This window comes from Coturnix japonica, chromosome 4 (assembly GCF_001577835.2).
Source record: "Coturnix japonica isolate 7356 chromosome 4, Coturnix japonica 2.1, whole genome shotgun sequence".
Lineage (NCBI taxonomy): Eukaryota > Metazoa > Chordata > Aves > Galliformes > Phasianidae > Coturnix > Coturnix japonica.
This window is the reverse complement of record NC_029519.1, coordinates 25614693-25642272: the sequence shown is the minus strand read 5'-3', so window position 1 is coordinate 25642272 and position 27580 is coordinate 25614693. Positions and strand designations below refer to the sequence as shown.

Sequence of the window (27580 nt, the reverse complement as noted above, 5' to 3'; positions counted from 1 at the left end):
CCATGCGCCGTGGCTTCCGTGAAGCTTTTCCTTTAGTTATCGTATCCCGAAGGGCACTTACAGCCGGCTGTCTATCAGTGCCGGTGGTCGCACTGTTCCGCACCTCCCAGACCAAGGCAGGGAGGCTGCTGGCTGTCCGAGCCCGCACACGGCCGGCCGTTTCCCCCCAGGACAAGCCCCTGCAGAGCCCCGCACGGCGGTACAGCGGGGCGATGTGAAGCCGCCCTTTCCCGAGGCAGGCGGTGGCACGGCACGGCACGGGACGGCGCGCACCCTGAGCGGGGCAACGGCTCCTGCGGGCGCCTGCGCAGGGTCCGAGCGGCCGCGCATGCCCGCAGCTCCCCGCCGTGCGGCTCGAGCATGTGCAGAGGCGGCGCGGGGGGGCCGGGCAGGTTGAGCCGCGGCAGCCGCCCCGCCCGCCCTGGTCGCCGCCGCCGCGGGGCGGCCTCCGCCGTGCACGGGCGGCGCCCGGCCCCGCCCGCCGCCGTCCCAGGCGAGCGAAGGAGGCGGCCTCGACGCCGCGGGCACGGTAAGAGCGTGGCGCCGGTTCGCGGGGCGGTGACAGGCGGCCGCTCGAGGGCAGGGGGTCGGCGGCGATAGCCCGGGCGGTGCGCCGCGCCCGTTCTCTGCGGCGCTTTCGGTTTCCAGTGCCCGCTCTGCGGGCGGCTCCCGGCGCCTGTCAGCGTCGGCGCGGCCTGCGGGGCGGCGGGGCAGCCCTTGTTTACACGGGGCGCGGGGAAGATGGCAGCCCGGCGCCGGCCGCTCTGTCGCTCGCTGTCATGCGTGCTGGCCGAGCGGATCCCGGCCGGCCGCCCCCCCTTTCCCCGGCCCGGGGCGGGGTGCCCGCCGTCCTGCTCGTGCTTCGAGTGCGGGGCGCCCGGAGCCGTGTGCGTGCATCAGCCCTCGGCCGCTCCGGCACCAGCCCACGCGCTGCGCCGGGGGAATCCTCGGCGCTGCCAGGAGCGGGCTGCTGGTTATAGGGCGTCTGAGCGGCTCTGCTGTTTGTGACCTAAAAGGTGGGGGAACGGGGACTGCGTTTTGTGTCCTAACTTTGGACTGAAGCGGTGCGAACGCTGGCGTGTTGGAGAAAGCTTTATAGCGATGTGTTAGTGTACGTTGAAAGCTCCGTATGGGGCTTTGGTAAAGCTGCCTGTTTTATCGGGTGTCGAAGAACAGAGAGGTCTGGATCTGTGGTTGTTTGCGTGAACCGTTGCTTCCCGGATCCTGAGGAAGTGAAATACAAGGCTGCAGGTCCACGTGCCGTGGGTCTGAGCCAGGGTTCTCCGCACTCCGCCTATCTCCGTTGCTATCAGTTATTTCAGAAAGGTTCTGGGAGCGGGGCTCTGTTCTGAGGTTCCAGCAATGCCAGCCTCTGAAAGCCCCACAGCGTGAGGCTGTGCATCCTTGTGCTCCGCGGTCACTTAGGCTGGTGAGGGACTCTATCTCCATAACTTCTTGACTTGAATGTTCTTATCTCTTCGGCCCTTAGAACATCCTTTGTAAATGGATCCTGTTGTGTGCATGCCCACTTCCTCTGCTGTTGTGCTGGTTTGTTTTTAAACCCGCATCCTTAACTTTTTTCTTTGCGTTGATCCCTTCTCTTTTATTATGTAAAGCGATGAATAATTTTTCCTGAACTCTGGCCTGCTGGGCAGTAGAAACGGATGTTAAGGGCCAACAATTGGCACGACAGGGAGAGGAGGTCTGGTACCAAGCAGGGAGGTGAGGGATGAGGTTTCGGGACCAGTGGAAAGGGAGTCTGCTCATAGGGTAAAACATAGGAGGCTCCAGAAGAGGAGTGCTGAAGTCACAAAGCTTTCTGCAGAGTACCAGTGGTTTTTATGACATGATGAACTCGCATGTCCCGGGACTCATCAGCTTTAGCTACTGAGCTTCCAGAACAAACTTTGGATGGTCAGATTTCTCGTTCAATAGATATGGAAGTTGAGTTCCTTACTGGGTTGGTATGCTGTTAACTGGATCCAGTGTAATAATTCCTATGCATCCAGCAGTGGAGCGACTGCCCTGCGAGATGGGATCTCTGATACTTGGACACGTGTTGTGGCAGGACAGGACCACTCTCCTGTCTGAGTTCTTTCTCTGTATCCTTTGTTGTAGTTTATAAGGTGATATAACTAGCTCAGACTGTCTGTTTTGTTCTCCTGAAATGCAAAGATTGACCCACGTCAGCTTTTCGAGCCGACCTTGTGATTCTTTAGCTACAGAGAAGTTGTTTTTTCCTGCTTTTGCAGAAGCTTCTCTGATTTTAGACTTGTTCCGTGTTCCAAGGAAACACAGTGAGCTCACAATTTCTCCTGTCAGGGAAAGTGTCTTGGAAAGAACTTTCAGTCGGCAGAATGTGTTTTGTTTTGTCTTTTGAACAGCATTCTTGAAGTCTGTAGGTCTCAGGGTGAAAGCGGCTGTTGTACCCCTCAGGAGCCTTGTTGCAGTTAGTGGGATTCGGCAGTGATCTCAGCTGCTGCATTTCTGTGTGCATAACTGATTCTGCATTCAAGCCGACTTCTTTAGCAATTCTGACCGAAGCAAAGGAAGGCCTGCTTGAAAACACTGGTATGTGATAGTGCTGCTGGCCGCGGTCCTGCTCCTGCGGCTGTATCTATGTAGGTATCCGCATAAATCTATCCTTGGGGTTTTGGATGCCAACTGAATAAAAGGGAGACATTGTTCCAAGGGCTCTTACACATTTTCTGAGTGCTGCAGGAGCAGCTGCCTCCCATCAGTGCTACCCAGCGTTCCGGGTGTTTTTCTTGTTTTCTGTGTGGGTACAAGTGTGTGCAGCTTTTTTCAAGCACCGAGTTCTCTTTTTCTTTTGGTTGCTTACAATTGAAATAAAACTGAACCAACTCACAGATCTGTGCTCAGAGTTTTGTTTAGAGCCCAGCCTGGTGTAGGAGAGGTGATGTGCTACGCCATCTTTGTCATGCCAGCTCATCTACTTTAATGTTCTAATTCTTTTGAGCTCTGTGCTTGCTTCACTGTTAACTGGAGAGCAGTTGTGCACTGAGGGATTGACTTGAGGTTTTTGGTTTTGGATGGCTGTTACGTGCTCAGCACAGCTGTGGCATGCAATGTTTTAAACCTTGTCTGGTAGTTGCTGAAAGCATCATAGGAGTGGATTTGTTGTGGGGAGGTGCTTGGGTATGTAGCACAGGCCATTTTGCAATTCTAGTTTCTGAGGGTGAGAGCAGCTAGATTTCTTTCTGTTTTCCCACAGGTTATGTATAAAAAGACTTAGATATGATGCAGCAAAGCCCTTTTCCTTATTGTAAGGGACTTGATGGGGAGCAAGCCTAGAGTCATATTAGATTCAAGGTGGAGGCAGAAGGGTGTCCCCATGGGTGTGCTGCTCAGCGGCAGGGTGGAGAACAAATGCTTGGCTGCTTCCTTCAGCAAGAGATGTGTCTGCAGGAATCTATTGTGTGCACACCATGAGCCTACCAGGATGTGTGTTGTTCTGTCTGAGCACTGCTAAACCAGGCTGCAGTGCAGCTGGGTTGGTGGGCTGATCTCTTTTTCCACCCTGCCAGGTCGTTGAGTAAGTTACTGAATAGGAAGAGTCTCTGTGTAAAGTTGGAGTCCTGATTTCCAGAGACTGTTGATTCCTTTCCTGGACTGTTTTGTGTTATCTGAGTAAATATACCACCTTATAGTGAATGCAAAGGTGTAGCATCCTAATGATTCTTCCATGTATTTTCGCTTTGAGAGTTTTATTCATTAGAGATGTTTGCTGTAATTGGAAAGTGAGGATGATCAAAGAGCACATGTATTCTTACATGACCCCTAACTTTGCTTCTTTAGGTACATGTTTATTCACTTAGAGACAAATCAGTGCAGAAGTCATCTAAGCTTCTTCTACCCTAGGAGGCAAAGAAATACATTTCTTTCTTTCTGCTTTCTTTTTATTTATTTATCTATTTCCTGGACATAACCTGATCTAGTGTACCACATGAAGTGTTCTCTCTTGCTGCAGTGTGGCAGCTGTTTAGCCACCTGTGTGAGATTATCATGGATTCAATGTGACTGTACAGGACTCCTGGTCTAGTATACGAGTATTTACTTGCGTTGCTCTACAGCATGAGGACCAGTTTAGCTTTGTGATATACTTAGGCTATGCAAAGGTGCTGCCTGAAGCTCCCTCTGCTTTTGTATCGATGCGTTATTCCTGCAATTGCAGGAATAATGTTGGGGTTTGGAATTAGTTGGAGCCTGCGCTTCCATACTGAAATACATTTTCCATTTGTTGGATCCCTCTTTTGGGTTATGATTGTGCTTGGCAGTATTTCTAATGTGGATGTACATGGAAAAGTAGAAAAGTCTGTTTCCTGGTTGTTTTTTCCTTTTGTTTGGGTGTTTTTGTCTATGTTGGTCTTTGGAGTTGTATTACAATCATAGAATCATAGCCTATAAGAATATGGGTTGGAAGGCACCCCAAGGATCATCAAGTTCCAACCCCCTGCCACAGGCAGGGCCTTTGTCCTCTAAACCTGGTACTACACCAGGTTGCCCAGGGCCCTACCCAACCTGCTCTAATGCATTGATCTCAGCAGAGTTAGTTGCAAAGGTAATTGATACCAGATCAGCTTCTTATGTCTGACTATGTGGAATATGTGCTTCCTCCTGTACAGCTAAGAAGCTAAACTTCTTAGGCTGAATCTTGCAGTAGTAAACTGCTCCTCACAGCCAAGGGTTTATCTGCCTCTTGGAAAAAACAGGAGATAAGTGGGAACACTTACAATAAATATACAGCAGTTGTTAGAAACAAAGCTCTGCTCCTCAGTCTAGTCAGAAGAGACTGAAGAAGGTAGAGGTTGTGTAAGCTCAACGAGTCTGTGATTGATCCAACTGAGAGTGCTATGAAGTGAAACTATCTTTTTCAGACTCTTGACAATTTCCCCTAGAAAAAGGCAAAAGTGGTGCTGCTATAGTACTCTTTAATTTTAAAGATAACCATAGTTGAGAAAGCAGGTGTATATTGATGGGGTGTATGTAACATGTGGAATGCTGTACAAAGGCAGTATGGTTGAAAGTGTTATAATGAATCTATAGCTTTATGAGATGGCAGTGGAATCAATAGAAAAGAGAAAGTGTCCTTAAAAAAAAAAAACCAAAACCAAAAAAAAAAAAAAACAAAACAAAAAATGTATCCTAACTTAATAGAGAAACAGTAGCTCTACAAAGTGCTGGCTCAAATTGCATGTATGTATCTGTACCTCCGTAACTTTGTTGATGTTTCACATCCGGGAGAAATTCATGGTTGTTATTTATTATCTTTCTGCTCAAAGTCAGTCTGACAGCCTGACAAGTAAGCTCCATCTTTTCTGTATGGCAGTATTCACTGTTAGCTTTACCAAGGTCAGCACAATCTTTCTCTCATGTTCTCTGGTGCCCTTTCTTGATGCAGAGATGCAGCATGCAGTAACTTTCTTAAATGGTGAAAGTCTTTTGAATATCAACTGTGCAATTAACTTGAAATTATTTTGTGTTTCAGCCACCCTCGCCTAGCTGTTTAACAGAAGTGGATTGGGAATGTAAGCCTTTGATAACCTCAGCCTATCAGCATTATAATCTTTGGGATAGATAGCAGCTCCCAAAGCCTCTTCAGGGAATGCACCATGACATCAGCAGTGATTGACACTGGAGGCCCTGGCCTGGAGTTCGACAGCAATGGAATGAAAAATCACGAGGTTAGACAAATAAGTAGAATCTATTTACTAACACACTTTCTATCTTTCTATCCTAATTTGAAGGGAAAAGCTGATGTAAACTTGTATATGAAGTGGACTAGAGAGTGTTTACAGAGCAGACCACTTCTCAAGGATCTCTTACTAGATAGTTTTATTATTGCAGAGAAGTGGAAGTAGGAAGCTTCGAAGTCTGCAGTACAATTATAGACCGAGCTTCCATAATGAAATTAGATATTAAGCATCTCTTTAATTTAGAGTTCTCAGGTGTGAGTTAAAGTAGGGTCAGGTGAGCAAAATAGTAGAAGGACCTTTTTCAAACATTGTATTTCCTTGTATTTTGCATTGTTAAAAGGAAAAAAACAAATCAAACAACAAAAGCATTCTACTGTCCTGTAGGTTGCAGTAAATACTGTAGCTAGCAGGGTTCCACTCCTGCAACACTTGAGAAGATTAAATATACTGTCACAGATATTTTGATCCTTAAACAAAGAAAGGTAGGCATGTGGGTATCGGATTAGCTAGTTCTTTTATGGTAGCTTGCATACTTAATCCAAAACACGAATGTTTGTATGATGTAGGTCATACAAAGGTATGTTGCAGTATATGCACAAAGACTTGATTACATTTCATATGGAACAGAGGGGGGAGAAACACTTCATAAAGCTGAGTAACTTAAAAGCTCGGTCTTTTCCAATACCTTAAGATTTAAAGCATCAGATAACTTTTAAGTGCTTAGAGTCAGTAAAAAAGACCTTTGAGATTCAGGAGGATCCCTTGGGTGAGCAATAAGCTCTACTTTGTTTTTTTAAATCTATTCCTTTAGAAGAAAATTTCATTTGAATATCTTCAGAATGGTTAAAATTATTCAAAAAATACATAAAAGCATAAGAGGAAAACACTGATTTAGAGTTCAACAGTGCAGTATTTAGAGGGTTTTTTTGTTTTTTGTTTTTGTTTTTGTTTTCCTTTCTATAGGAAAATGAGCCAGTCTCTGAATTCCCAGCTGTGATTGTGGAGCCAGTTCCTAGTGCCAGACTAGAACAGGGTTATGCTGCTCAGGTCCTGGTTTATGATGACGAGACTTATCTGATGCAAGATGTAGCAGAGGAACAAGAAATTGAGACTGAAACTGTGGAAACAGGTAGAATTTATTTTTTCTTTTCTTTCTTTTCTTTCTTTTTTTTTCTTTTCTTTTTTTTCTTTTTCCTTTTTTTCTTTTAAGTAGAATTTCTTACTTTTAGAAGTCCCCAAAGAATGCTTTACGTTTACTCAGAGTTGAGATCCTGACCTAGGATCAGATCTATTAGCACTGAAGTTAATTGTACTTAATAACTTCAGCAGCAGCAGGACTGGGATTTGACAGGTAAAGGTGTCCCCTCAGGTTTAGGATGCTGTATTCTAGCAGTGTGTGCCCTCATAAGTAGGGTAATCTTCATTTGTGCGTTTGTTACCTATTTATGCTGGTGGTTAACTAGACAACTTAATCTGGAGTTCTTAAAAATCAGCTGAGCCAAGATCCTGGTTAGAATTTAGTTCTACAGTGTGTCTGAGCCAAATAACTGTAGGGTAGTTGCTTCCTTGCTTTTTCATCTGAGAGCAGTTTTATTGCTGGTTTAGTGGCAGGAGTGCATGGCTGAGGGGAATGGAACTGGACTGTCCTGTTATGGGCAAAAAGCCTGAAATTAATTCAAGCTATATGGTAAAATAAGTTACAAATGAAGAAAGGAGTAGAGCTGGGGCATTAAAGCACCTGACCTTTTCACAGAAAGGTACACGTATCTCTAAACCTTTCTGCAAAGCACATGCTCATGAGCTCTAAACTTTCTGAGGAGGATCACTGGCTGTTTGAACTGTCTGAAGAAATGAAGGTTGTGCTCCTACGAGAGCCTAGTGACATCTGCTTGTCAGGCTGCTGCTGTGCTGCAGTGGCTGCCACCTGCCCCATCTGCTTTCTTGTGCTACTCGTACTTGACAAACTTTGAAAAACATTTCCCAGTGCTAATTTTGCAAGAACAAGTAGCAGAGAAACAATAAAACCAAAATATTTTATATTTTGCTAGGATTAGCATGTCGATATGGCTCAGTGCTGGGACAGGGAACTGCAACCAAAGGGAGGAAAGACTCTCCTGGGCAATCTGTACTAAGCCCTTTGAGTGGAACATGGCTAGCTTATATACATACCTTTGGGCTGCTTAACTTAGAATCTGGATTCATGGTGTCACATAGGTAAAACACAGCTGGCTGACGCGTCTCACAGTTGCTTAGCTTAGTAGCACAGTAAATGTGTGTATTTCCATCAGACAAAGTAGGTTTAAATTCCAGTTTCTCCCTAAACAGTAGATGCAATTGCTCATACATTTCTGGAATTGGAATGTTAATCTCTCATGGCACTGCATCCAAAATCACATGCATCAACTTTGTAGGAAAGTTGTATGAACTAATTGTTCAGATCTTGGAATACTTCCAGTTCAATAAAATGGGGTTTGAATTAAATACACTAATTATAAGTTACATTAATGTAAAGGAAAGGTATGAAATGTGCCTTTTTTAGAAGTTATTTTTCACTACAGTGACAAAGCTTTTAAGATGGAGGTAAGTGGGAGGTGAGGGTGCTCTTCCCAAGAAACTGACTTTTATGAATTAAACCTGTAGCTGAAAGCTTTTAAGCACTCATATTTTGATACCTTCTGAATTAAGAAGGGTTGCTTTTTGAACATTAGGCATCCTGTTTTTTGTGAGTAAGATTTTGATAGCTTAATGACGAACAGTGCAGCAATCTTAGAATAAGGAGCTATTGCAAGTGAGCTCTCTATGTCTTTAAGTAGTATTTTCTGGTCTCAGCAAATTGGTGGAAATGCCAATTAAAAACTCATAGTAGTTCTCTAGGATTCTTTCTTTTTAGCTGCTGTTCAGAAGTATATTGAATATGTTCAGAAGGGAAGGAAGTATAAAGGCCCTGGGAAGCATTTACTTGGGTAACATTCTATTACAAGCAGTGGGCTGCAGGAATGTAAATTGGAGTGTGTTCTATTTCCATTTTCATCGTTAAAAGCCTTTGGTAGGAAGTATCTGGGTGTTGCAGATGTGGTGAAAGATGCTATCGTAGGTGTTAATGAGAAAGCAGACTAAAACAGATAAACAAGTCAAGATCACATATGAATGCTAAGTGTCCTTTGTGCTCAACATGACAGGGTGGCTGACATGGTTATTTGTCCATCAAACAGTCCACCCATAAAATCCATATCCTTCCAACTTTGAGAGAAGGATGTTGTGGGGGGCTGTGTCAAAGGCCTTTTTCTAAGGTATGGTTATCTATAGGCTCTGAGCTGACTGGGTAGCAGCCTTTCAGTATCTAAGGGGGAGCTACAAGAAAGAAGGACAGACTCTTTATCATGATCTGTGGTGGTGATAGGGCAAGGGGAAATGGCTTCATACTTAAAGAGGGTAGATTTATGTTGGATATGATGAAAAAGTCATTTACAATGAGGGTGGTGAGGCACTGGAACTGGTTGCCCAGAGATGCAGTGGAAGTCCTGTCCTTGGAGACAGACTAAGTCAGGCTGGACTGAGCTCTGAGCTACCTGAGCTAGCTGAAGGTGTCCCTGTTAATTGCAGGGGAGTTGGACTAGATGATGCTAATTGGACCTTTAAAGGGCTCCTTCCAACTTAACCGGTTCCGTGATTCTATGAGTGCTGATGATTTTTTATTTAATTTGAGGGGAGTATGCATATATATATATATATATATATATTCTCCTTTTGGACACTTTCCAGTCTCCCACTAACCTATCTTGATTCATTACTCAAGGATCATTAATCATAATTAATCAATTAACTATAAAAATTAATCCATGAGCTATAAAAGTAAAGACTAACAAGGTTTCCATGTGAAACAAGAAACACCAGCTGGTTCAAGTTCTGTTTTTCTGTCCCATTCCAGGAAATAAAAAGCTGCCTGTGTGCTAGGAATGGGGGAAAAAGCTTGATTAAAAGAGTTACCTAGGGAAAATGAAAGGCAAGGATTTTAATCTTTTCGAATGCCCATATATGACATTCTCAGTGGAAGTCAAAAGCCTTCCTGATGTTTTAAAGGGAAAGTGTAAGCCTTACATTAAAATACTATTTAAATTCATTTTCCTGTGCATGATGTCACTCTTAGGAGTAATCCCTTCAGGCTACTGGGAACAGAGTTGTTTATTGGAACAGTCAAAGTGTTTGTATCATAAGCCTTCTTAACAATTGGTTTATAATATCTAGATTTTGTTTGCTTCCACTTCCTGAGTACTTATCCATCCTTACAGTGATTAGCCCTTCACAGCAAAACCCGTGTAGTTTATGTAACAGCATAAGCTGCCATCCCTAAAGGAACAGCCTCTCTGAAATGAAGGCTTGATAGTTGTCTGCCATGATACACAACCCCTAACGTGGATGTGTATGCTAGTTAATGAGATAATCTAATGTTTGGGTTTACTCTACATGCAGATCTGAAAGTACCACAGACGTGATCTGCTGTTCTTGTGTGTGGATGATGCCATGTCTTTTAGCCACATTTCTTTAAATGTGATCAGAAGTCCTCCTTTGGTGCAAGCTGAAATTACACTGGGGGTAAAGATAGCAAAGTATCCTTCATTCTGTCCAGATGTGGTTTGATGACGTTGCTTCTTCCAAAAGACAAGTAGACATCCGGTGGATGTTGCAGTAGCATTGACATATTGTGGTGGTTGGTCTTTGTCTCCTTACCTGACAGCTTGATTGGAATTATTCTAAGTGGACAGCACTTTGCTGTGGAAGGCTGTGCTGATTAGAAACCAGAGTCTGGATGTTCTATGAACTGCATTAAACTCTCAGCTTAAGTTGGTGCCGTCTTCATCAAAAAGCTGAGATGATGCCCATTAGCCAGATAAAAGAAAAAAAATCAACCACGAAGCTTTGAATTAAGTGTGGAATACTTGCTCTACCACAAGGATTAAATGTCTCTAACACATCCATGGGTTTAGAATGCCAGTTAATTTCTCTTCTTGCATCACGTTGCTACTACACTGGTGTGAGTTCTCACCTTGCCAAGAAATCCATTGCATTTTTGCTAGCTGAAATATCAGCAAGGATGAAACAAAATGAGTTTCATGTGCTACTTTGTGTAGCTCTTGGAGCATTCCTGCTACAGACACACCTATCTGTTTTCAGTGACGCTTCTAATTCAGATGCAAAATTCAGCTGCAACTTAAAATTTGGGTCATTTTTGCTGGCATTTCCTTTTCTGAGATATTAATGGAAAGAGCAGGTGCAGGTGCTCTGTGGTTGATGTTTTCCTGTAGCAGTAACGGCCCGGTTGTGGTATTCAGTTCTTTCTAGATTTCAGGTTTCTTTCTTGCTGCTTTCAGTGCTCAAAGCAAAAACACAGCAATGCTAAGTTTTTTTTCTTGTTATAAAGCCTAATTTAATGTATGCTTTTCAGTCATAATTGTTATTTTCTATGGTAAATGTGAGGCTGATTGAATGACTTGCTAGAATGGGACATTCAGACTCGCATGCTCTTTTAAACTTCTAAGTCTAGTTCCAGTTTGGAGTAAGGAATTGTAGACTGTTGATCAAAGAGTCAGCCAATGCATTTTACTGATGGAAGCTGAGCAACTTTGTGTCTTGAAATCAGAATGCAGTATGTCATACGCTCATGCCAAGATGATTTTGGTGTAAGATAGTGGTAGTTATTGATTGAAAATATGGTGACAGACTCATAAGGAATAATGTCATTATAATTATTATATAACTGTATCCTTTGGGACATACCTGTCTGTCTTGTTCCACATTCACAAGAACTCACGTTGGTATTGAGACTTCTGTTATTTCGAGTGACTCCTTTCTATTTGCCTGCAGTATCCTATTTACTATGTGGGATCACTAACTGCCACATGAATAGTGAGCGCTAGGTGCCTAGGTCTACCCAACCTGATATGGTATAGTCAGATGACCTTAGCACAGCCCAGCCACCCTTCTTAGTATCTCCCAGCTTCTTTGAGGGGCAGGTTGTGTTTAGCTTGCCTTTATTTCTGCAGTTTTCTCTAATAGAATCCACAATGGATGCTAATTATTATGGTAATAGGCTGATGAAGGAGACTGCTGCACCCTCTTTCGTGTTTCTGAAATCTGTTTCTTTACAACAGAGGGTTGCAATGCAATAGTAAGAGCCGGCAATTCCATGGTTGCTGGCCTTCTCTGCCAAAGACTCTAAAGTGCACAGGGTTGGAGGTGTGCATCTGCTACAAATGCTCTTGAACTCACTTGTGAATGTATTGAATGGTAATTCATATGTGTCATTAGCCTTATTTTCAGTGTGGGCTTTCCTGAATGATGGAACACAGTTGGGTTTCTCTTCTTATTTCTGGCAGTCATTGCTTGTAGCACATGATAAGGTGAGAGTCTACCTGGAGGAGGCCTGGCTGCCTTGCCAGCTGAGCTTGTGTGAACTCATTGCAGTAATACACGGTGTATCCTAACAGGTTTGCAGAAACCTGCGTTTTATTTCTTCATTTATCTATCAGCAATGGAGGAACGTGGTCCTATTGCACAGTGTAACTATTTCTTTTCTCTTTGGGCCTCCCATCATTTTACAGAGTGCTCTCGCAGCCCTGTTGTTAGCCCGCTGTAGGCTTTAAAAGAGATTAAAAAGCACACGCTTGTTTTTTTTACCCCGATCGACTGTGGGTTCTCTTTTCTCCCCGCAGAAATAGTGAGATTAGATTAGCGTGACAAATCAATTAGCGCTCAGCATAAAATACCGCAAACCACGCGGTTTAAACACAAGGAAGCGCAGGGGAAAAGCTCGTTCCCTCCTCCGGGCGGGCTGGCTGGGCAGGGCTCGGTGCCCTCGCCGTGTCTTTCCGTGTCCTTGGGCCTGGCCCCGCGGGCAGCGCCGCTGCTGGAGAACGCGGCGGGGTCCCCCAGCGGGAACGCGCTGCCGGGAGGAGCGTGCGCTGCGCCGCCGCCGCTCCGCCGTGCGGAGGCTGAACCGAGCGCCCTGCCGCTGTGTGTGTAGCGAAATACGGGCGTGAAATCGCACTCCTATAACGCCGCGAGGGCGGCGGAAGGAGTACGGGGCCCTTAGAAGAATGTGAGGTGCTGAACGTAGCGGTTGCGGGGCTTTATTCCGAGCGCCGATTCGTGCTTCTCGCGTAGCTCGCAGGGATGCTACAACGGGACGGGAGGCGGCCGCCTGTAGCCGCGGCCGGTGTGAACTCAGCGCACAAAGCGGCCGCTCGGCCCCTGCGTCATCGAGGGAGGGTGGGAGACGCACGGCCGCGGTTGTTCCCGTGCGGTCTCTGCACGCGGTCGGGGCGGCGTGGCGGCACCCGGCGCGGGGCGTTTGTCCGTCCGTCCGTCCGTCCGTCCCCGCGGTGCGAGCGGCGCCGCCCCGCTGCGGGCTGGAGGCGGGCGGCCGGCGGGGCCCCGGCGCTTTCCCCCCGCCCGCGGGCGGCCCCGCGCTGCGGCGGCGGCGAGTGCCGGCGCGGCACTTCCTGTCTGGGGCCGGCGGCGGAAGGATCGCGTGCGCCGCCCCGCAGGAAGCGCCGCCGCGGTGCCCGCGCCGCCCGCCCGGCCCCGGCCCGGCGCTGCCTCCCGCCCGCCGCCCGCCCCGAGCCAGCGACCCGCAGCTCCCGCCCCGTGCGCCCGGCGGGCAGCGCCGAGCCGCGGCGGGAGCGGCAACATGGCGACCTCCCTGCACGAGGGGCCCACCAACCAGCTCGACCTCCTCATCCGCGCCGGTAAGACGCGCCGGGACGGGGCCGGGCAGCGCGGCGCGCCGCGGGCGGGCGGGAAACGGGCGGGAAGCGGGTGGCACGGGCGGCACCTGCCCGGCTCAGGGGCTCCGCCGAGCGCGCGGGGGGGGCTGCGGCGGCAACCAGGAAGCTCGCGGGCCGCCGTCCGCCCGCCTCCCGCCACGCCGCGCCGACGGGCCCGAACGCGCCGCGCGGCGCCGCGCTCCCGTTCCCGTCCCGGTGCCCTTTTAAACTCGGCGCGCGGCCCACGTGTGCGGCGCGGTGCGGGGCGGCCGCGGTCCCCATCCCCCCCGAGCGGCGCGGCGGAAGCGGCCCCGCGCCCCCCGCTTCGGAACGGGGGGGATCGAGGGGGAGGCGGCGGCCGGAGCGCGCCCAATGGAGGGCGGCGGGGCGGGGCGCGGGTGCCGCCAATGGGCGCGTGGCGGGCGGCGGAGCGGCGGAGCGACGCGGGTTGGAGGGGCGCGAGAGGACGCGGAGGGCGCGGGGTGTAAACACGGAAGTGGCGGCGTCGCTGCGCCGGGCGCACGTGGCCGGCACCGCCGGGCGGCTCCTGCAATGAGGCCTCGGCCTGTGCCCCACGGGCGCCGAGATGCCGCACTGAGATGTGGTGCTGAGATGTGGTACTGCCATGCGGTACTGAGATGTGGTGCTGCCATGCGGTGCTGAGATGTGGGCCGTAACGGGAAAGCTCAGCCCAGATTGTTCCTGTTTGCGGCCAGCTCCAACTTCTCCAGGCAGGCACAGAAGGATTGGTGTGCGGCTGGCAGTTAACGTTGCTCTCAGTACTGGCCTGACAGCGCTGCTGTTCGCTGTGCTCCTTTAAATGCTGTCAGGTGAACCCGGCGAACTCCTGCGAGGTGTTTTAATGCCCACAGGGCTGGTTCTGCCCACCATCCGTGCTTGGAATTGGGAACCCCTCATTGCAGCTTCGTGCCGGTGCCCGGCAGCATTAACGGATAAGCCGTTGTAAGCCTGGGGCTGCAGCTCTGTGGTGACCTTGTGCAGGTGAAGGGAGGTTGCTGCACCACAGCCTCACAAAGCTCTGTTTTAGAAACTACGGTCCAGCTCTTCCTGTGCCTTCATTCCTGTGCTCACTCCTGTTTTGGCTACACTGTTCCCAAAGGTGCATTTTGCTACTTCTTGCTGCGAAGCTCAGCTGCAGCCCTGTTGGGCTCACTTACCAACCAAGCTTGGCTTTTTGCAGCAGCAGCTGGGAACCCTGGATGCGCACAGCATTTGGGAATGGAGAGTGGGGCTGGGAGGTGTTCGGTCAGCATTGGAGATGGTCATCAGCTGGGCCTGTTCTCTTTTCCCACGTGAAAAAGAAGAGCTGCTTTCTTTTCTGGTAGGAACACACATTATTTTATAAACAGATTTTTTCTTCAAATGTGGTGTTTTCTTCTCCAAATGTGGTGTCCCACAGCTGTGAATGAGCAGACAGGCTGCTGCAGTGTGCCCATGTTAGCATGAGCTCTGGGAGTTGCAGGGATGCTGCATGGTGAGGATCCTCCATGATTTCCCATGGTAGTGTCTCTTGGCTACATTTTGTGTTCAGGTGAGCACTGCTGCTCCTCTGGGTGCAGTTCTCCCCCCACCTCTTATGAGGAGCACTCGCAGTGTTGTGGTACAGGGGGAGCTGGGCTGATGGCTCTGCCTTCTACACGTTCCACTCTCTTAGTGAGCCTGTCCCTCAGTGCTTGCCCTTGCTGTCATCTGTTAATAGGACATTTTAGAGAGTGACCAAAAGAGCTTTTATTTAAAATTGGCACTGAGCTGTGGACTGATGCTTTTCCCAGTGTGTTCAGCGCAGTAGGGTTACCCACTACATCTGACAGGTGCCTTGTAGCTCCCAAGGGCTCGGGCTGGCTCTCCTCTCTCCCTGCCTTTGCCCCTGCTCAGGTTGGCATGGTGTTGGAAAGGTGCAGAGAGGCGCCTGAATGACCTTGTTGCCCTTGTCCCAGATGTGCCAATCACCTCCTTCTTTGTGGTTGAGACTTCCCTTGGGAAGGGGAAATGCTCACTGTGGAATGTTGCCTGCAGGGCCGCTCTTGTGAGTACAGCTGCCCAGGGGCAGGGGATGGTCTCTGGGAAGGGCTGTCGGGAAGTGGGATGTAGCAGGTAACAGCCTGTCCTTTGGCACCGTTCTCCTGTCCTTTGGCACTGTTCTTTGTGCCCTCAGGGTAAGCTTTTGTTGTTGCATTGTGCTGGAATGCCAGCCTTATCAGGCACCTACTGCTGCAGGAGATAAAGCCCCCTAAATAGCATCTGGGCAGGGCTGTGGCAAAACGCTTAGAGGCAGCTACGTTGGCTTAGTGCGGTGTTGCATTCTGCTAGAAGTTTTGTTTTCCAGGTGTTGTTAACATCTGTGCTTGCTTGCTTGCTGCTAGTCCTTTTAAACTCCGATTTGCTAGCTTCTCCCCACGTGTTCCTGCACTAATCTGTTTCTGTAGGGTTTCCTGAGGCAGAAGTAGCAGCAACGGTATTTTCGTGCTTTCTACCATGCAGCCATCACCTTTTGCTCAGACGTTCTCAGTAACAGGATAGGTGCCTCAGGGCTCTCGTGGAGAATGCTCACTGAGTGCCCCTCGGATGGCAGGGGCTGCCGACAGGTGACCTCGCTGCTGCTAAAGATAGCCTGGCTGCTGCACTGGGCACCCAGAGAGACACATTGCCTTAAATGGTGAGCTGAGCTGCAGGAGCCGGCACCTTGTGCTGCGGTGACATGGGGCAGGTGGCTGTGCTGCCTGGGGCCCTGCATAGCTGCCCACACAGCAGCACCACAGCAGCACACAAGCTGGCATCCAGAATGCATGGGGTTCCCTTCTTTTTGGTGTTGCTCTGGGTCCTGATGGTCTGCCTTGTATCCAAGTTCAAGTGTGTTCTCCTGGAGTTACTTTATATTAGCTTTATTTCACTGCTTATCATTCATGAGCTTTCAGAACTTGAAAAAGGAGTTTTTTTTTATCCTAATCCCTCAGCTGTTGCTTAAGCGAAAGCACCTCCTTGTATTTGAATGCATTGTGGTCCTGTTGTTTTCTCATTATCAACTAGGCCTGTTAAGCCCAGCTTGCTGATGTTTTCAGCATTAGGAAACAAGATATCACTGTTTGGCAAATTAATTTTGTATTTATATATATGCTTTATCTAAATAGACTGAAAATCTGAAGAGAAGTGATGTTTATATTTCAATGGGATCATGACTGGAGTTGGGTTTGCTTCTCTCTCCTGTGTCATTTTACAACCATCTTCATTACGGTCCGGTTTATTTGGCTTAAATAGGAAGCAGAAGAGAAACCCCCCAAGTCTGTTCCTGTGAGCTTTTGAACTCCTAATAGAAACAGGGAGCTTGGCTGCCAGCCAGAAATCTCAGAATTGATAGTGTTGGTTCTTGTTGGCTGCTTGTCTCATGCCTTCCTTAAACATTTCTATTGGCAGCAAAGTGTAAAGGTGTGAAGACACCGGACAGCTTCTTGATCTTTGTGTTTAAGATTGAATAGCACTGTTGTACAGCGATACGTATGGACTTGAGCCTGGAGGTGTCCAAGGCCAGGCTAGATGGGGTTATAGGCAACCTAGTCTAGAGGGAGGTGTCCCTGCCTATGGCAGGGGGCTTGGAACTAGATGGTCTTAAAGGTCTCTTCCAGCCCAAACCATGCCATGATTCTATGACTTGTATGACTAACCTGGTCTCATGACACTTCTATTCTTCTGCAGTGGAAGCATCAGTTCATGGAAGCAATGTACACTGCACAGATAAGACAATTGAAGCTGCGGAGGCCTTGCTTCATATGGAGTCTCCTACCTGCCTGAGAAATGCCAGGAGTCCTGGTATGTCAGCTATGATTTCTGCTCTGTCAGCAGTTTTTCTTTCCACTAACCAGTAAAACAACCATCCTGTAAGAAGCATACTTACAGGTAGTATCATTTACCTGAGAAATGTTGGGTGCACATCCTTGAATAGCTACATATTTAAAGTGGACTTTTCCATCTAAATGTAAGGAAATGCTTCTTGATCGTCCTGGTGATGGAGCACTGACACAGGTTGCCCAGAGAGATTGTGGAGTCTCATCCTTGGAGATCCTCAATAACTAACTTGAACATTATGGTCACCCTGCTCATGGCCTCCGCGCTTGAGCAGAGGTTGGGCCAGGTGGTCTCAGGCAACTCATCCTACTAAAGTTGTTCAGTGATGCTATGAACCTGACATTTTGCTTTGCCAGGATAGTTACTTTAAGGGAAAATGATTGTCATTTGTTCTTCTGTTTTGGAAAGAACATCTGAATACAGATTGTCGTTAATTGCTACCAGTTTAAAAACCCAAAAGTCAGTGTTGATGACTCCTTTATCTTCTTTCTGAAGTTACTTAATATATATTGGATGAAATTGTGGTTGGACTGGAACCCAAAAGCTATAAAGTAGGAAATGGAATTTGGGATGGAAGCCAGTCCAGTCTCTTGGTCCATAATTAACTAAGGATCAAAGATTGAGCACTTAATTTTCTTCAGTTAAAATTGAATTCAAAGTTGAGCTTAAATTAAAACAGCATTGCTTTGATAGAATTATGTTATGCCTAACAGTGATTGCAGGTATGCATGTTCTGGGGAGTGGACTGATTTTCTTCATGGCAGTTCGTTGGAATTGAATCTTGCAACATTTTTGCATGTGCCTTGTTTAAAACAATGTCATGTAAGAGAGGTTGGAATAGTCAAGTAGAAACCCCGTAACACACTTTTTTCCTTCTTTTCCTCTTGTAGTGGAAGTTCTGGTCCCTCCTTGTGTGTCAACCCCAGAATTCATCCATGCAGCCATGAGGCCTGATGTGATCGCGGAAACTGTGGTAGAGGTGCCAGCAGATGAATCTGAACCAATGGATTCATCTCCTGTTCTAACATCCCCTGATATCCACGAACGAATGAAGAAGAAAAAAGGTATGTGTGGCTCCTCATAGCAGCTACTTGAGTGTTTATTTCTTATACAGATGGCTACAGATGGTGCAATTGATGTGGATGCAGCTAGGTTAGATTAGCTGATTTCTCTGCTCTTGTAATCAATGGGTTCAAGTCTGAAAGGTCAGTTCTTAGAGAACAGGCCTGTGACAACAACTAAAAGTAGTGAGAGTGTGTTTCACCAGCTGTTAAGGAAAAGGATTTCTTTCTTTGCCTTGTTAAGTAAAGTCTGCAGAGTGGTGGAAGGGTAAAGAAGGATTCAGAAAGGACTTGAAGGAGTCTTCAAATGGAACAGTAGGAAAGTTACTAGCTTACAAGAGCAAAAATTGATTTACAGAATCAGTACAATGTGTTTCTGGTGAGAGAGGTATCTTGTTTGTCTGATTGGTGTGTCTTGAAGGAGGCACTAATAGGAACAGTGGACTAGGTCTAAGGGTTCAGCTACCAAATGAGATGGCTCTGAATGGTTGGTATGTGTCTGGTCTAGCAGTTTCCTTACATGCATGTGTGTAATTCACTTAACCATAGGAGCGCTTTATTAGAGCTTCCAGACATACGTATGCAGAGTTGCTTCTAGTTTAGGGGAGAAAAAACTGCAGTGTCAGGATAAAGCCGTATACAGCTGAGGTCTACAAGTCTGAGAGTTGATGTAGTCACGTGCTCATAACTACCTTAAATGACATAGGCAGGAAAATAATGACAGTGCTTTGTTATAGCTGTATGTTGGGTTAAAACCATTTCTTTATTTTTTTTCACTGTCTGAATAGTCATTACCAGGCAGACTATGATACAGGGCTACTCTCAGAAAATTGAAAGCGTGTAAGGTCATTCAGATACAGCAACAGAATGTTAACTTCGATCATCATAATTAATGCTAGTTGAATTCAGCATTTATTGAAGAGTATTGTTCATCAGCAGAAGATAATGCTGTTGTTTCTGAGGAAAGAGAGGTGCTTACTGCTGCTTTCATCAAAGTGACGGTAGAAGCGAGGGTTGTTTATAGTTTGCTGCTCTAGGTTATGATCCTCTTCCCTGCTTGGGCCAGTTTACCTCGATGGAAAGGTCACTGGTGTGTAAAAGGGTGAGGATTTCCCTGACATGGGAACACAGCAGGGGGCTGTGGGGGCAGGGAAGCTTTGGTACCACCCTGGGACCTGCATCCCAGGGGCTGCACACTGCCTGTAGATTTAGTGGGCAGGTGTGGAGTGGAAGTGGGACTTTATGATTTCAGCTGTAGAGTTTTGGTGGAAAACTAATGCTTTGATGGGCACGTGTGCTAGAATATTGAAAACAAAGCAGACAGAAGTGTGGTAGGTTCCAGAATGAAAGAGGCATGTGACTAAGGGAATGCAAACACAATGAGTTTACTTCATATATGTGGTGTGCGTACTTCACCTGCCGGTTACTCATCTGAAATGAGATTAAATCTGCCTATGAAATAAGCGGACAAATGATGCCTTATATAAATGATGTGCTATAGTTGTAATCTAAGTATGTTAATTTATCCATACTTGAAGCAAAGAAATAGCATTAAAAAAAGGCACAAACTGCTTCTTTCAGCAAAATCAAACTATAAAATGCTGCTGTTCTGCGTATGATTAATACTTTTTTTTAATACTCTTTTTTCCTGCTTGTTTTGTGTGCAGCTGGCCGTAAACCCAAGAGCCAACAATCGACTATTTCAGATGGATCTCCAGACCTAGGGATAAGGAAGAAACCTAGAGAAGGCAAAGGTATAATTTCACATTGTTAAATCTAAGATCATGTCTGTCATAGGTAAAGCTAAGATCTTGAAAACTTTGGTGGGTGAACTTGCACTGACTTCATTTGGTCTCAACTTTATTTGATGTCTTTGCATTTGTTGATGCAAGATGTAGTACAAGGATGTGCCTAACTCCTCTGAGTGCCCTTTGATGCACTCTGCCATTAATAGACCTGTACATTTTCATTTGCTTTGCATTTATTGCCTCACACTGTCTTCTGTGGTGTGTGCTAACTTGTTGCTAGGCACATCATTTGTTAAGCTCTTGCTGTAGGACTTACTCGCAAGTAGAAGCAGCTTATGGGCATTTGTAATGGTGAGGGTTGGAAGTGTGTTTCCTTAATTGATTTACAAACTTCAGTGGGAATGTGTTGCTTGACTAATAGATGCAAATTGGATTAAGGGTAAAAACAAACGATGGTATGTTTCTCTGCTGCTTGAGCGGGAACTTTTGTGCAGAAGAGTCATTCTTCTTATTGTTCCTCATGATGAAGAGTCCTTTCTTAGTTTGCAAGTCCCAGCTTTTCCCCTAGATGTCAGGCAGACTCACAGCTCCCACTCACAGGTTACTGTTGAACTGCAGTACGGCGTATCAGCTCCTAGCCCTGCCTGTGGGTGCAGAATGTGGATCTTGTTCCCAGCTAACTTTACAAAGAGTTGTAAGGAGGTTGTCCTACAGCTAGGAGAAATAGCATTTGAGTGACTGTCAGTAGCAGCGTACCAGCTGAAAGACCATGCAGTTATCAGCACAAGAGCTGTTATTTCAGGATTTGTTTGAAAGCAGAATCTCTGCTATTTACGTCATTCCTTATCTCGGGACAGCTCCTGAGTCGTGTTTGTGAACAGGCTAAGGAAGAATGGATGCCTGCTCATGGAAGCTGGTGCAGAAAATAATTAAGTTGCTATGCATCAGTCACTGCTGGTGCCTTTGGTTTTTGCTTTCTGATGTCTGGAGAGCATTTGTAATCTGCCCTAATTGCTGCAGAAATGATTTGGAGAAAGGAGGCTGTGTTTGTGTCTCTATCAGTGATTTCTCCCTTAACTGCTTTATGAAGCGTGGGATGTTACTACTCCTTTTTTTTTTCCCCCAGTTTCTATGGGTGCTTATGATATGCTTATGTTTGTTGTTCTCACAAGGTATCTCAGTCCACAGCTGGCATAAAGGACATTTTCTTTCTTCATGAAGGTTCACTTCAAGTCCTTCAAAGAAAATTTTGTTACTGGCTTAATGTTTTTTGCTCTTTCTTTCAAAAAATAATTTGCTGTGTGCAGGCTGTTTTACATGTAGCATGTTTCTGGAAAAACAGGAATTATTGCTAGAGCTGAGTGCTGTCAGCAGAGTCACGGAGGAGGAGAACAGCTGGTTGTACACAGTTGGGAAGGGGTGGCTTGTTTTCCATGTAGGTACTTCTTCCTTTGTGCATTCTGGACGCAGTACAAAGTAAAGCAACTGTAGATAATGAGCTTGAGTTTGTTAAATCGAGGGAACTGAAGATGCTTTTGTTTTTAATTGGGATGAAAGTACTAGTATTTGTCCTCACGTAGAAGATTGACAGTTTATATCTGGCTTTTCTTCCCTTATTTCATTTTTGCTTTACTTAAGTGCTCTTTTTAAAGTGTAGGCAGATAGCATAAAGCTGCAGCAGATTTTTTCCTTCAGCTGGAGGGAGCAGAACTGGCCTTGACGGTTTCTGTACAGGTGCTGGTACGAATGTGACAGTTTGTTGATGCACGCAGTGCCTTGTATCATTCACATGCTTTCTGGCCATTAGTCCTTTTATTTTGAGACTATGGCTGACACCTTGAGTGGCGTTCCCCAGGGGTTGGTACTGGGCCCGATGCTGTTCAGTATCTTTATTGATGACCTGGGTAAGGGCATTGAGTGCACCCTCAGTAAGTTTGCAGATGACACCAAGTTGACAGGAAGTGCTGATCTGCCTGGGGTTAGGAAGGTCCTACAGAAGGATCTGGACAGGCTGGAGTGCTGGGCTGAGTCCAGAGGGTTGAAGTTCAACAAGACCAAGTGCCAGGTCCTTCACTTTGGCCACAACAACCCCAGGCAGTCCTACAGGCTTGGGGCAGAGTGACCTGAACAACGTACAGAAGAAACGGACCTGGAGGAGTTGTTTGACAATAGGCTGGACATGATCCAGCAGTGTGCCCAGGCGACCAAGAAGGCCAACAGCATCCTGGCTTGTATCAGAGAGAGTGTTGCCAATAGGAGCTGGGAGGTGACTGTACCCTTGTACTCAGCCCTGGTGAGGCTGCACCTCAAGTACGGTGTTCAGGTTTGGGTCCCTTACTACAGGAAAGATACTGAGGCCTTGGAAAGTGTCCAGAGAAGGGCAGTGATGCTGATGAGGGGTCTGGAGCACAAGTCTTAAAGGGAGTGGCTGAGGGAACTGGGATTGTTCAGTCTGGATAAGAGAAGGCTCAGGGGAGACCTTATAGCTCTCTACAGCTGCCCGAAGGGAGGTTGTGGTGAGGTCGGGTTGGCCTCTTTTCCCTTGTCACTAATATAGGATGAGGGGGAATGGCCTCAAATTGCACCAGAAGAAATTCAGGTTGGAAGTTAGGAAAAAACTCTGAAAAAACTCTGCTGGAATGGGCTGCCCGGGAGGTGTTGGAGTCACTGACCTTGGAGGTGTTCAAGAAAAATTTACAGGTAGTACTGAGGGACAGGGATTAGTGAGAAATATTGGTGATAGGTAGATGGTCTTAGAGGTCTTCTTTAACGTTGGTTATCCTATGATTCTGTGATTAAATAACAGACAGTTGTACTGGCCAGCTAGTCAGAAAATAAGTATTTGACTGTGCCAAATTGCTCTATACTGAATGTAAGGTAGGTAATAATTGTGTTGGACACAGTGTGTTCTTAAGGTATATTGACGATCCTTGGACCTTCCAGGCATGGAGATGAGTACTACATACTACTGAAGAATGCTCCTGTCTCACTGTCAAGATGTAATGTGTGTTTATGTCTCTCGTAATGGATTTTGGATAAGAGCAGCATGAATGTAAATCTGCTCAGATAATACATTTTATAGTCAAGTCTTTTTCTCCCTCAGAAGTCCATAGGTTTGGATTCATAGTATTAGGAAAGGATAGCTTTCTAGGGAGAGAGGATTAAAAATAGTTCAAAGTTCTGTTAAACATTTATAAAGTTAGCTTTTGTGCTAAATGTAAACATAGTTGGCAAAGCAGCATGCCTCTAGTATTGCTGGAACTTACTGGTACAGTAGACATCCTCTGAGTAATGTAACTATTCCACAGCCCTCATGTGGTAAAACATTATTCAGGACATTAAGAGTTTGAAGAAAAAAGGAAAAAGTGTTGAGTCAGCAGCTTTGTTCCAGCAGAAAAAATAAGGCACTTTCAGGAATGATTTCTCTTGAAGGTCACTTCCATTTCTGCTCTTGCAGACCTCTATAGGATTTGTTGGTGAACCCAGGAATTCTGTTTCTAAGGAGCTATGAGGAAAACAAAAAAACAGGATCAATTTCAAGGGATACACTGCAAGTTAATATTTTTTCTCTTGTAGAAGTCTGTTGGAAATGGGAACATACGTTATGTGCAATTATGAGGACTTAAAACACTTAGCATCTGGCAAACACCATGCTGAGATTAATAAGTTAGGGAAGATTCTTCTGACTTGATAAATGAAATGAGAAGAATGATATAAAAAGCTGCAAGAGTTTATTTTGTCAGAATTATCCTTCACTTCCCTAAGATACAGCATTAAGGTTATCCAGGATGATTCCGGGATTCTGAAGTACCCTTCTTGACTCTTTTTCTCATACAGATCGCTCTGAAATGCAGTGGAAGCTGAGTTTTGATTTTACTTGATTCAGTACTTGGTGTTTATTGGAGCATTTACTAAAATGTGCGTAGTCTGTCTCTGAGCAGTAGGTTGTAGTGACTTGGAACACCCTCCTATACTTCTTTTTACTTCTCAAGAACTGAGAATGTGGAATCAACGAGGCTCCTGTGCTACACAGCAGATCACCAGGATTAGCTCCTTTCAGAATGTAAACATTTATGAAGGCTTTGCTAAACAGAATGAATGAATGCTTGCAGGTTACATTACATACCATCCTCTGCGTAGCCTTTGCCTGTAATTTAGGTCATTTGGAGTTAGCTATATATGGAGAATTTTCTGCTGTCCTTGAAAGCGGATTTCTAATGTTCAAATGCTTTCTGATTGTAGGAAATACAACGTACTTATGGGAGTTTCTTCTGGACCTTCTCCAGGACAAAAATACTTGTCCTCGTTATATTAAGTGGACTCAGCGAGAGAAGGGAATCTTTAAGCTTGTGGACTCGAAAGCTGTCTCCAAACTATGGGGAAAACACAAAAACAAACCTGACATGAACTATGAGACCATGGGAAGAGCTCTGAGGTAAAATCTTAAGCTGCTGAATTCCTACTGCAGTTTTATAAACGACTCTTAAAATCCTCTAGTCTAAATTGAACACTATAAAAATAGTACAGGTTCTGAGGTGTTAAAAGCTTCTGCCCTTTTGCTGACTTGGCTGATGAAAAAGCAGCAGTTTTGCAGTTCTTGTTGCTTTTCATATTACCAGTTAATTTGCAATTTACCTTCAGAGATTTGTGTTTAAAAGGTCAGATTTTTTTTAAGCTAGATATTTGAGATGCTCTGGCAGCATGGTCTGCCAGCTTCTTGCCATACCTTCTTACGTTTTATTTTTGGCTGTGGTTATGTTAAATTTTCTTGCTAGCACAGAATGAGTTTTCTTTAAAATCTGTATCAGTTACTACTTTACTGTACTTCTCTTGCAGATACTACTATCAAAGAGGAATCCTTGCCAAAGTTGAGGGACAGAGGCTTGTTTATCAGTTTAAGGAGATGCCAAAAAATATAGTCGTCATCGATGATGACAAAAGCGAACCCTGCAGTGAAGATTTGTCAATGCCTACGGATGAAAAGTCATTGGAGAGAGTGTCTTTATCTGCAGAAAACCTCTTGAAAGCAGCAACCTCTGCACGTGGAGGGAAAAACTTGTCTCAATTAAGCTGTACCAGAACAGAAAAAGCAGTCACCAGAGTGGTGAATATTGGCTCAGCAGCACACGATATATCATCATCTCGCCCCTCAACAACCACTACTACTGTCCCAGTGTCGTCAACTCCCAGGTTTGTATTGATGTGGCTTAGGCTTCTTTTTCACCAATGAATGACAAGCAGTTTTTTGGTTGGGATGCTGTCTTTATTACTTTACATGTTGGAAGTCTTCTCTAATGTATAAGCAGCTGTGTAATGTGATAGAATACTGTGAAAGTGTGGTTTATGAGACAGAGCTGCCCATCAGCATGCTTGCCTTCAAGCATATTTTAAAGTTACGTAGAGATGGATGCTGCTCAATCTACGAACACCTGTTTTGAGATGGACAGGAGGTTTTTGTCATTGTTTTTAAAGAACCAGTTAGAAATCTGCAGATTTGGGATTTACGTAGACCTGTTTTCAGCTCCATCGGTTTAAATACACAACGTTTGTATTTTGCAGGACTGTACGTGTGGCAATGCAAGTGCCTGTTGTAATGACCTCCCTGGGACAGAAAATTTCTACTGTGGCAGTACAGTCAGTAAATGCTGCAGGGTCGCCGTTAATTACCAACACAAGTCCAACAACGGCAACGACTCCAAAGGTAGTAATCCAGACAATCCCTACTGTGATGCCAACCGCTGCCGAGAATGGAGACAAAATCACCATGCAGCCTGCCAAAATCATTACAATCCCCGCCACGCAGCTGACACAGTGTCAGGTACAAACAAAACCAGGCCTGACTGGGTCGGGGAGCATCAACATCGTTGGAACCCCATTAGCTGTTCGAGCACTAACCCCGGTGTCTATAGCTCATGGGACACCAGTGATGAGACTATCGGTGCCTGCACAGCAGGCGTCCGGCCAGACTGCCCCCAGGGTTATTAGTGCAGTAATAAAAAGCCCAGAAGTTAAATCAGACACAGCGGCTGCGACACAAGAACGTGAAATGAAAACGCTGCAGCTCTTACAGGAAGAGAAGATGGCAGATGGGAGCAAGACTGTAACCCACGTAGTAGTAGTTAGTACGCCCTCAGCTATCGCGCTTCCTGTAACAATGAAATCAGAAGGAATCGTAGCGTGTGAGAAGTGAAGAACAGGTTGCTTCCAGTGTGGACTTAGAGACTGTTACTGTTTTGCTTAAACTGACATAATTGGGGAGGGAAATGGAGGCGATCACCACGTCAAAAAGGCGAGTTTGGAAGTGTAAAAAAACATGCGTTATATTGGAGACTCAGTGGGGAGAAAATGAAATATTTTCCCGTGTTTCAGTGGGAATGGAACCACATTGCTATGCTGACAGAAACGGCCTCTTCCAGTCAGGAGACAGCTGAACCTATGGAGAAGGAACGATAGAGAGACTGAAAAGGGACCAAACAGTTCACTACGCTGTCACAGCACACTAAGACCTGAACACTAAAACTGATTTGTGTGAGAGGTTTGCCTTGGTTTTGGTTTCTGGGGGAGAGGAAAGTTTCATTTCTAGAAATGGCAAAGCTGATGGAATTTTATATGCATACCAGCAATCACTACTGTGTGCCCACAGTACTCAACTGGTGCTAAGTGAAAACCTCTGCTACTAGGTATTGTAGAATGTGAAATAAAGGAGATTGAAGAGCTTCTAAAAGAAGACGGAGACCTAGAGGGATTTTTGTATCATAGCTTAAGCAGATTTAAAATGAAAGCCTTAGACTGATTTTCAGTTATCTTTCTCGAAATAAGCTAACGGCTTGTTTGTTTAAAGCTTTTTTATTAAAACAAATTTTTTAAAAAATCTTGTACCTAGCACAGTATTGTTATAGAATTACATGTAACATATTTTGTATGGTAGGTAAAGTCTGTCTGAATTTCTTAATTGTGGACAAAATAGCAGCAGGCCTCCGGCCTTTTGCTGTAACATGCCTGTGTCTCTCACTTAGCCTTGACATCTGTGCATACATTTCAGTTTCAGCTCTACTCTGTCACTTGAAAGGTCACACCCAGCATGAGCTTTTGTCAGGTAGTTCTAAACCTGTAAATTTTGTTTTGTTTTTTTTTTTAGTTGAAGTTAAGAGGGAAGTACCAGTGTTCAGAATGAACTATAATAGTTTGTATATTCAACATTTGAAGTATATTCTATTTTGTTGTACTCTTGTTTCAAAGTGTATTCAAGTAGGTTTTACTGAAATATAGAAATGAAATTTGTTTTGTCTGCTTTCTGTTTTGAACTTTTTCCTTTCAGCAATTTGGTCCTTTTTCTGCTTATTTGACATAGGCCGGGCATTCAGCCTCACAGAGCTGGGGTTGTGTGGAAACTCAGAGCTCCCCAGCACTCTGTTATTCCACGTGGCTGA

At 45.8% G+C, this 27580-nt stretch overlaps 1 protein-coding gene across 3 annotated transcripts; it reads left to right on the top strand.

The window, feature by feature from the left end:
• The first annotated feature begins 435 nt into the window (after positions 1 to 435).
• On the top strand, positions 436 to 27432 carry ELF2 (E74 like ETS transcription factor 2). Of its 3 annotated transcripts, XM_015861031.2 has the most exons (9): positions 436 to 529; positions 5510 to 5705; positions 6681 to 6846; positions 17192 to 17305; positions 18232 to 18405; positions 20070 to 20156; positions 24393 to 24585; positions 24987 to 25340; positions 25710 to 27432. In XM_015861031.2, exons 2-9 carry the CDS (start codon positions 5634 to 5636, stop codon positions 26338 to 26340), a joined length of 1791 nt encoding a protein of 596 aa, XP_015716517.1. In that variant the 5' UTR covers positions 436 to 529; positions 5510 to 5633; the 3' UTR covers positions 26341 to 27432. The 3 variants fall into 3 exon arrangements, with proteins under 3 accessions (XP_015716517.1, XP_015716519.1, XP_015716518.1); XM_015861033.2 differs by lacking the exon at positions 6681 to 6846; XM_015861032.2 differs by lacking the exons at positions 436 to 529; positions 5510 to 5705; positions 6681 to 6846 and adding an exon at positions 13323 to 13462.
• Positions 27433 to 27580: the final 148 nt, after the last annotated feature.